This window comes from Salvelinus sp. IW2-2015, unplaced genomic scaffold, assembly GCF_002910315.2.
Source record: "Salvelinus sp. IW2-2015 unplaced genomic scaffold, ASM291031v2 Un_scaffold3368, whole genome shotgun sequence".
NCBI classification, from domain to species: Eukaryota; Metazoa; Chordata; class Actinopteri; order Salmoniformes; family Salmonidae; genus Salvelinus; species Salvelinus sp. IW2-2015.
In genome coordinates this window covers 75883-85822 of record NW_019944651.1, presented here as the reverse complement: position 1 = coordinate 85822, position 9940 = coordinate 75883, and the positions used below count along the sequence as shown (strand labels likewise).

At 45.4% G+C, this 9940-nt stretch overlaps 1 protein-coding gene across 1 annotated transcript in view; it reads right to left on the bottom strand.

Annotated features, from left to right (window-relative positions):
- Positions 1-4: 4 nt before the first annotated feature.
- Positions 5-9940, bottom strand: part of LOC139025835 (interferon-induced very large GTPase 1-like) — a gene marked incomplete at its 3' end in the record, with an annotated part of 58434 nt that continues 48498 nt past the window's right edge. The window contains exons 8-9 of the mRNA XM_070441044.1: positions 4385-4596; positions 5-4258 (exon numbers count right to left, since the gene is read on the bottom strand). Of these exons, the coding sequence (XP_070297145.1) occupies positions 5-4258; positions 4385-4596 (4466 nt within the window). The remainder of the gene's footprint in view (positions 4259-4384; positions 4597-9940) is intronic.

Genomic DNA, 9940 nt, shown 5'->3' with positions numbered 1-9940 from the left:
AGTCCTTGTAGAGGTGAGGTTTTCCTTCATTCAGGTTTGTGTTGAATTTTCTGTCACTAATCACAGAGGATGAACATATGTCAGTTCTTAACACAGTTGTCTTTAAATTCACCCAACCCGTGATACCCTGCGGACAGTGAATAGAGGTGAAGTGCTTGGCATGCTCCTTACCTCCTGCTTCACAGGGTGCACCGCAGAAAGGACATTGCTTGCCACAGCCAAACAGACTGGTGAACATCTTGTCCTGAGGCTTGAATGGCAGAGATCTGAGTCTCTCTTTGATGTCTCCTCCCTTATCATACTCAGCTGCCAGTGACTGTTCCATTTTTCCCACAAACCCTGTGAGGTCATCAGCAAATTGTTCTGTGTTAGCAGAGTAGTTCAGAGTCATGATGGAATCCAGAGCATCCTTAGGGAAAACAAGCTTTTCTTCAAGGGCACAACACATATTCTGAATGAATGTCTTGATATATTTTACAGTGTGGGATGTGTTTCTAATCTTTGAAATTTCCGCAGTGATGATCTTGACTATCTCTGAAAGATGTTTATTTTCCAATTTCTCCAGACTGCGGTCCTTTGAGAGTTGTTGGACAATGTGGTCAATCAGCCAGTCCTTCACAAAACGTTCATATCGGTTTATGTATTCACTATATTTCTCATATTCTCCATCAGTCAGGAGTTGTTTCAAAATGGAGAACTGGAAAGCCCCTCGGGTGCTGTAATCCTCTGACCCTTTACCTGTCTTCATTTCATCTACCACATCAGGACCAATCATTTTGGTCACATAGTCCTTTACAGCTGGCAGTAAGAGCTTTGTGAACTCTTCAGCTTTATTTAGGCACTGGTCTCGGTTATGAAATAAGTCTATGAAGAGTGTAAGGTACTTGTTCTTAGACTGTTCCAGACACTTCCTTGGGTCATTGAATGCAATGAAATCATCATGTTTCTTTTGAAATGTTCTTGCTGCTATGCCACAGATGTGCATCTTCAGTTTAACCTCACATTCCTCAGAAACGTTACGTTTCTTGTTTTGTTGAGATGTTTCATCAATTATTTCAAGCAGCTCTTTGATGTAAGTGTCATGGTAATCTGTTTTGTTTTTCACCTTCTGGGTTATAAACTCCTGACACTTTTTTAGGATGTTGTCACACAACTCTTGCAGTTTCATCCTGAGATGGTCTCTATTCAAGCGCATCACAAAGCCTGTAGTCTTCTGCCACCAATCCCCTGGCTCTACAACAAATGGTGTCTTCCCGCAATCAACCAAGCTGTTTCCAACCAACATACTATTGACATAACCCGACCTCATAGATAAATGGTCATGTAAAATTCTGAAGGCATCCTGAGCAACATGTCTTCTTGGGAGTCCTCTGAATTTGATGTCAGACAGAGTTTTCTTCCACATGTTTTCAAACTCTTCTCTGAGGGCCTCATCTGACAGGACATATTTGTTCTGTTTACAGGTTTGAAGCAAAGCCAGCACTTTTTTTTCTAGTGTACTTGCCTGTGAACTCTTGATGTCATCTAGTTCTGTCATTCCCTCTTTGATTTCAACAGCTCCATGCAGTTTGTTCTTCACATTGTTTTCTGTCTCTCGTCTCAGTGTTTTGGCACTGGACACAAAATCCTCCTTGTATTTTTCCACCAGATTGACATGGCCATCTTGTTTTTCAAAGTATTTCACTAGATTGTCTTGGATTTTCTTTTCTCCCTCTGAAAGCTTCTCAGATGCTTCTATCATCAAGTCTTGTAGCACATCTCTTATGGACCTCTGGGGATGTTGATCTGTCATGACAATATTGGACATTTTAGTTTCAGCACTCACCATCCATTTATACATATCCTTCTGGAAGGTCCATTCCCAACCATTGTACTCAGAGCATAATCTGGTGTATGCATCTGCAACCAAGCTGTTTCTGAAACTAAAGATGAATTTCTCAAATTTCACTGCCTCCCACAAGCTTTGTGTCCACTTCAGGAAATGTGTCAAGTCATCATTTCTCTGACAGATTCTGAAATCTTTCATCAAGGTCTTCTTGAAGCTGTACACAGCCTCACTGTAACCAGCATTGACTGGAGCCATAGGGGGAGTCCCATGCCAGAGTCCTGGGATATAGCAGCAGCTTGTGTCTGGATCATACTCCATCACATCAGTGAACTTGGTGATATTCTTCTTCTTCTCCATTCTGGCTGCTGCCTGCGTCATTTCATTCAACTGTTCCAACAACTTCTTCCTGTCCCTCATGTTGTTGTCATGAGCAGACATGTCTGACACATTCTGGTGCACAAAATGACATACTGGTTTCTTCCCCACTTCCTTCATCCTGATAAAAGCATGAACAACAATCTGTAGAATGTCTTTCATCTCTGTGGAGTTCTCCATGGCCATGTTGATGATAGTGACATCACTGAGTCCTATCACCAGTGTGGCCAGTTCATTTTCATGTTCATGACTGTCATCTAGTTGAGACAACTCTGGTGATTTCAACCCCTCTGTGTCAATCACCATGATGAAGTCACATTTCAGCTCCTCCTTGAGGTCTTTGTTGACTTTAATCAGTAGCATGAAGGCCCCTCTGGTGCATCTTCCACTGCTGACAGCAAACTGGACCCCAAACATGGTGTTGAGGAGAGTGGACTTCCCWGTGCTTTGGACCCCTAAAACTGTCACKACCCGGATCTTGCTYTTGGATTMMACAAGAGTATGAAGCTGAGTCAGWACAGCTGATATCCATTTCAGAGGGATATTTGATGCATCTCCATCCACAAGCTCAATGGGGAAACCATCCAACAGCATCTGAGCACACAATCCAGGGAGATGCTCCATCTGTTGCCATTGTAGGCTACTTTCAGGGAGGGAGCAGGAAGCTTCATATAACTGGCCCAACTCACGCAGGAAGTGTTCAAGTCCCAGGGAACAGTCAGATAATTGCTTATCCAAATCTTTAATGTCATCCTTTTTCTCCTGAGAATTTTGGCAAAGATCTTTGTACCGGCCCCTTAAGACAGACAGATTCTGCCGTGACAGATTGTCCAGATTTATCCGCATCCATTTGAGGAAATAGGAACGCTTCGCTCCTGAACCTGACAATCCAGAAATGAAGCTTTCCATTGCATCTGACATGTCACATTTATGTTGCTTCTCTCTCAGCTCTTCCTCCTTTTTATTCAGAGAGCTCTTGTAGTGTTCAATGTTTTGTTCCCCTGCTTTTCTCAGTCTACATCTCTCTTTCTCCAACTGGGAAAGCTCTTTCCAGATTTGACCTTGTAAGGGTAGCTTTTCATTTTTGAATTTAATTGTGTCTGTGATGTTCCTGGTGATTTCATCTGCCATCTTCCAAGCACTCTGACACTCATCACAGTCTTCATCAACCCAAACCCCCATCTGATGAGCCATGTCAGCCATGTTCTCAATTGTCAATCGGTTTGGACTTTTTTTGATGATGTCACCCACAGATGACTGCAGGATTTTGACAAATTCTGCATCATTCTGCTTATTTTTCACAATCACATTTTTTTCATTGATACCGCAGTTTCTGATAAGTTTTTTCAATGTGTCTACTCTGAACATTTTTCTTTGAGAGTTGACAACCAGAAATAACTCTGCCTTAGTTTTTTTGCTTTTCAAGATCTTGAAGAAATCTGCCTCTAAGTCATCAGTGAAAATGTAAACTGCCGCTGATGTTCGACACAGAAAGGAGAACTCTGTTTCTAAGGACCTGACGTCTCCTCTGAGATTGGCAACAGCCACAGGCTCTGTGAGCATGTCTATGTTTCTGTTCCCACATGGAAAGTACCAGCTGATTTCAACGAGGCCATCTGAGATTTGTCGTGGTGCATCTCCACATTCCATATCATGATGAACAAAAGTGTCATGGTACTGTTGTGGGTTACTTAGCAACTTGTTCAAGCTCTGAGACTTGGACAAGCTGCTCTCTCCTAACTTAACAAATGACACCATAGGAATATCAGAGAGAACTATTCTCTCCTCCACAAAAGCCTTTGTGGCTGTTTGTGAAGACGATCTGAACTTCTTCACTATGTCCCTCAAGGCCCACAGCATCAAAGTGCTTCGTTTTGTGTCACAGTTGGGCAGCAAAAGAGGAACAGCAAACTGACACAAGGACATTTTCTGGACCATCTCCTGCTGCAGGAAACCATCTGAACACAGAAACAGGGCAGTTATCAGGTCCAGTGGATTAATGACATTGATGCTATCAGTGTCAGTGTCCAGGTTGTCTACATCATAGTAGGAAACCTTCTGGTCAGTGGTCAGGTTGTCTACACCACAATAGGAAACCTCCTGGTCAGTGGTCAGGTTGTCTACACCACAATAGGAAACCTCCTGGTCAGTGGTCAGGTTGTCTACACCACAATAGGAAACCTCCTGGTCAGTGGTCAGACATTTCACACTCCTTGCATTCACATTTGCCATCATTAATTTCTTAAGGAAGGCCCCTGGAAGTGACTGCATAGTGGTAAGAGGTTCATCTGATGTAGTTTCAGCATTTKTCTCYAGGACAGWACTTAACGTCAGCTTGTTTTCATAATGATCTTCTAGTCCAGTCTTTGACAACAGCTCCCTGAGAAAAGGTCCTGTGAATAGAAATGAAAAGAGAGCCATGATTACAAATCCTCTTCGACATGTAGCAGAAAAGCACACGAACAGGTGTTTTACACTGAACTTTGGATGAAGTTAAAGCAAGCAGAGGCAGACCATCTCTGTGACACAATGACTCACAGAAATGGAAGCAAACATTTAAAGGTGAATTCAGATATTATCAGAAAATCCATCGAGCTCCTAAACTCCAAAGGGAAGTAATTATTGAAGAACCACGTTAATGAGTCAAGTTAAGGTGACTGGTTCAATTAGAAACATTCAATTTTGCAAACTGAAAATATTTTGGATTTGTGTGCCAGTGAAAACTGTTCACAATGTAATGTAACATGAAACACAAAAAGTTACTTTGTTACACTGTATTTCAGAGATCTGCATCCCCCCAAAATATACAGCTGGATCCAGGATTCTTACAGGTTTTCAAGTTCAATGTCTAAATGAACTTAAATATTTACTATATGATTTAACGATAAACATAAATGTTTCCATAAATGCAAGGAAAGAAAAGCAGTGTTTAATGTCACACAATTTTTACTGAATCCATCAAGACACCAACCATGAGAAAGGGTTTAATCACAGGTTTAAAAATCTACTTGTGAATTTTGTAGCTACAGGTAAAGGAAACACCATCAAAATAAAGGGAACACCATCATAAAGTGTCTTAATTAATAGGGGGCTGGGCCACCATGAGTGAGAAAAGCTTCAATGTACCTTGGCATGGATTCTACACATTTCTGGAAATCTATTTTTAATTTTAACTTTATTTAACTAGGCAAGTCAGTTAAGAACAAATCCTTATTGTCAATGACAGCCTAGGAACAGTGGGTTAACTGTCTTGTTCAGGGGCAGAACGACAGATTTTTACCTTGTCAGCTTGGGGATTCAATCTAGCAACCTTTCAGTTATAAGTCCAACGCTCTAACCACTAGGCTACCTGCCTTGTGACACCATTCTTAGATAAGAAATATAATAATTTGGTGTTTTGTTAATAGTGGTGGAAAATGCTGTTTCAGGCAGGGCTCCAAAATTTCCCATCAGCTGAGTTGAGATCTGGTGAGAGAGACAACCATGGCATATGGTTTACATCGCTTTCACACTCAAACCATTCAATGATCACTTATGCCCTGTGGGTGGGGGCATTTCCATCCTATGGGGGCATAGCCTTGGTAGCCAGAATAATAGACTAAATAATGGCCTGCCTAGCATTTTATATGACCTTAGACATGAACGGATGTTAATTGCTAAATTAACTCAGAAATCACATTTACATTTAAGTCATTGATCAGACGTGAAGTGTAAGGGCAATGAAAGGAACTGGTATGAAGAGCTTTAAAGTAACTGTCCAGTGAAAATCTGACTTTTAAAAGTTCATATTCTAAAAACTTGGGGGACAACAGGAGGGTTTAAGGTGTTCAGAGCAGCTTCACTCCGGTGTAGAATGTATGTTATTGAATCTCAATAGTGTTTCCATTATTTTGGCAGTTACCTGTATGTTCCCGCATTACAACTTAATGTAAATGTAAAATGTAATTTTTTTTAAGTACTTACGTTTTCCCTCCCAACATTTTTAATTATGTCACTAATATGGTAATTAAATATAGGTCATATTTAATAGAAAACATATTTAATAGAAAAAGTTATTTTAATTAAAGCTGTAATCCACAATAGGTGAACAACCCTTTAAGGGGTCCATCCTTTTTATTAAGAATTCACAATGGGGACTGATGGATTCTGTTAAAATGTAACATGTTTCAAGTTAAACTGTAGTTTGTTTGTATCCTGTGTAGTGAATGACTACTGTGAGTATTAATGGAGTTTAGGACATGAAACTGTGTGTATGCTAAGTGAGAAAAGTTGACCTAATCAGATAAGAGGATATTGCCTAGGATCAGAGAGCAGGGTCAGGCCTAGAACAATGAAGATGGACTGGTTGTGATTCTGACATCTAGCTGAACAAAGACGACCATGGACATTCCACAGGGGAAAGGAGGGAAACTCCTTGGGTGTCACGCCCTGGCCTTAGTTATCTTTGTTTTCTTTATTATTTTAGTTAGGTCAGGGTGTGACATGGGGGATGTTTGTGTGGTTTTGTCTCGTCTAGGGTGTTTGTATTGTCAAGGTTTTTTTTGTAGAGTTCATGGGGCTGTGTTCAGTGTAGGTGTTTATGTAAGTCTATGGTTGCCTAGATTGGTTCTCAATTAGAGACAGCTGTCTATCGTTGTCTCTGATTGGGAGCCATATTTAGGCAGCCATAGTCATTAGGTAGGTTGTGGGTGATTGTCTATGTGTAAGTTGCCAGTGTCTGCACTTATTGTTTATATATCTTCACGTTCGTCGGTTTGTTGTTTTGTTTAGTTTGTATAGTGTCTTTTGTTTCGTGTTCGTCTTCAATAAAAGAAGATGTATCATTATCACGCTGCGCCTTGGTCCTCCTCTCTTTCACCATACGACGATCGTGACAGAATCACCCACCAACCAAGGACCAAGCAGCGTGGTAAGCGGCAGCAGGAGCAGCGATGTCAGGAGAAATGGACTCGGGAAGAAATACTGCACGGTAAGGGACCTTGGGCACAACCGGGAGAATATCGCCGCCCTCGTGAAGAGCTGGAGGCAGCTAAAGCCGAGAGGCGGTGGTATGAGGAGGCAGCACGGAAGCGAGGCTGGAAGCCTGAGAGTCGACCCCAAAAATTTATTGGGGGGGGGATAAAAGGGAGTGTGGCGAAGTCAGGTAGGAGACCTGCGCCAACTCCTCTTGCTTACCGTGGAGAGCGAGAGTACGGGCAGACACCGTGTTATGCGGAAGAGCGCACGGTGTCTCCTGTACGTGTGCTTAGCCCGGTGGGGTACATTCCAGCTCCACGTATCGGCCGGGCTAGAGTGGGCATCGAGCCAGGTGCCATGAAGCCGGCTCAACGTATCTGGCCTCCAATACGTCTCCTCGGGCCGGTGTACATGGCACCAGCCTTACGCATGGTGTCCCCGGTTCACCAGCACAGCCCAGTGCGGGTTATACCACCTCGCCGCATTGGCCTGGCTACGGGGAGCATTAAACCAGGTAAGGTTGCACAGGCTCGGTGCTTAAGAGCTCCTGTACACCTTCACGGTCCGATATATCCGGCGCCACCTCCTCGCCCCAACCCAGTACCACCAGTGCCTACACCACGCAACAGGCTTCCAGTGCGTCTCCAGAGCCCTGTTCCTCCTCCACGCACTCGCCCTGTGGTGCGTGTCTCCAGCCCGGTACCACCAGTTACGGCACCACGCACCAAGCCTCCTGTGCGTCTCCAGAGCCCTGTGCGCCCTGTTGCTGCTCCCCGCACTAGCCTTAAGGTGTATGTCCTTAGCCCGGTACCACCAGTTCCCAGCACACATGCACCAGGCCACTGGCGCCTCGCCGGCCCAGAAGTCCCTGCCGTCTGCCCCAGCGCCGTCTGCGCTGGCCGTCTGCCCAGCGCCAATCTGAGCTAACCCATCTGCCCAGCGCCTATCTGAGCTTGCCCGCCTGCCAGCGCCATCTGTGGGCCCTGACTGTCCCCAGCACTCATCTGAGTCGCTGCCGTGGCCGTGCCACCCATTCGTAGAGTGCTGGCCTTGCCCAGCGCCATCTGAGCTCCTTGCTACCACGCCGCCCCAGCGCCGTCTGAGCTGCCCGCCTGCCCAGCGCCGTCTGGAGGCACGTACCGTCTGTCACCGAGCCGTCAAGAGCCGCCCGTCTGTCCCGAAGGCGTGCAGAGCCGTCGTCGTCAGGAGCCGCTAGGGCCGTCCGTCAGTCAGGAGCCGCATGAGACCGATCCGCCGTCAGGAGCGCCCTCCCAGTCATTCGAGCCGCTCTTAGTCCGGGCCGCCCGCAGCCGGGGCCCTCAGTCCGGGAGGCCGCCCTTTCAGTCCGGCTCAGTCGGCGCCCCTCAGGTTCCGGAGCCGCCCCTTCAGTCCAGAGCCGCCCCTCAGTCCGGACCGCCCCTCAGATCCCGGAGCTGCCCTCAGTCCGGAGCTTACCACTCCAGTCCGGAGCTGCCCCTCCCGTCCAGGGCGTCCTCTACGATAGTCTTCAGGTCCGGGACTCGCTGCAAGGGTCCTCGTTCCCTGGAGGCCACCTAAGGTGGTATTGACTATGGTGGAGTGGGGTCCACTCCGCCACCCGTGAGCCGCCGCCGTAGAAGGCCACCCGGGACCCTCCCTTCTGTGTCAGGTTTTGCGGCCGGAGTCGCACCTTGGGGGGGGTACTGTCCCGCCCTGGCCTTAGTTTATCTTGGTTGTTTTCTTTCATTATTTTTGTTAGGCAGGGTGTGACATGGGGATGTTTGTGTGTTTTTGGTCTCGTTATAGGCGTGTTTTGTATTGTCCTAGGTTTTTATGTAGAGCTTCATGTGGGTTGTGTTCAGTCGTAGGTGTTTCGGTAAGTCTATGGTTGGCCTATAGATTGGTTTTCAATTAGAAGACAGCTGTCTATCGTTGGTCTTCTGATTTGGGAGTCCCATATTTAGGCAGCCGATAAGTCATTAGGTAGGTTTGGTGGATTGTCTATTTGTAAGTTGCCAGTGGGTTGCACTTTATTGTTTATATGATCTTCACACGTCGTTTCGGTTTGGTTGTTTTGGTTTAGTTGATATAGTGTCCTTTCGTTTCGTGTTCGTCTTCAATAAAATAAGATGTATCATTATTCACGCTGCGCCCTGGGTCCTCCTCTCTTCTTCACCATACGACGTCATGATTGGGGTCATAAAATGTATGCTGGGGAGTTGACATCTACAAAGGAAGAGTATAAAATGTTGTTTGTGAACTTCCTTTTTTTTGTTTTACTTATTTATAGATTTTCCAAGATATAAATCAAAAAACAGTACACCCCAAGACCCTCATTCTCTTCTCCCCTCTTCACTTCCTCCCTCCCCTCCACCCTCCACTCCCTCCCTACCCTCCAACTTCACCACCTCCCTCCTCCAACCAACAGCACTTCCAACCCATGCCCTCCATCCCGCCACTCCAAGATGCTACACCCACCCACCAAGGATGCTTACGGTCCGTCGTCGCAAGGGAAACCAAGGTTGCAGCGGTGGTAGGCGTACAATTATACTATTATTTTCAATTGACACAAAAAAAAAAAGCAAAACGAACGCTAAAGCTATATTTGCAGCGCAGAAAGCAACTACACACAACAAGAATCCCAAGGCTCGCGGAGAGTCCACACTGAAGATGGAAAAAGGGCTGCCTAAGTATGATCCACAATCAGAGACAACGATAAACACGCTGCTCTGTTGGGAACCATACTGAAGCCAACAAAGCAAATAGGACGCAGACTAGAATGCCCACCCAAATAAAACAGGC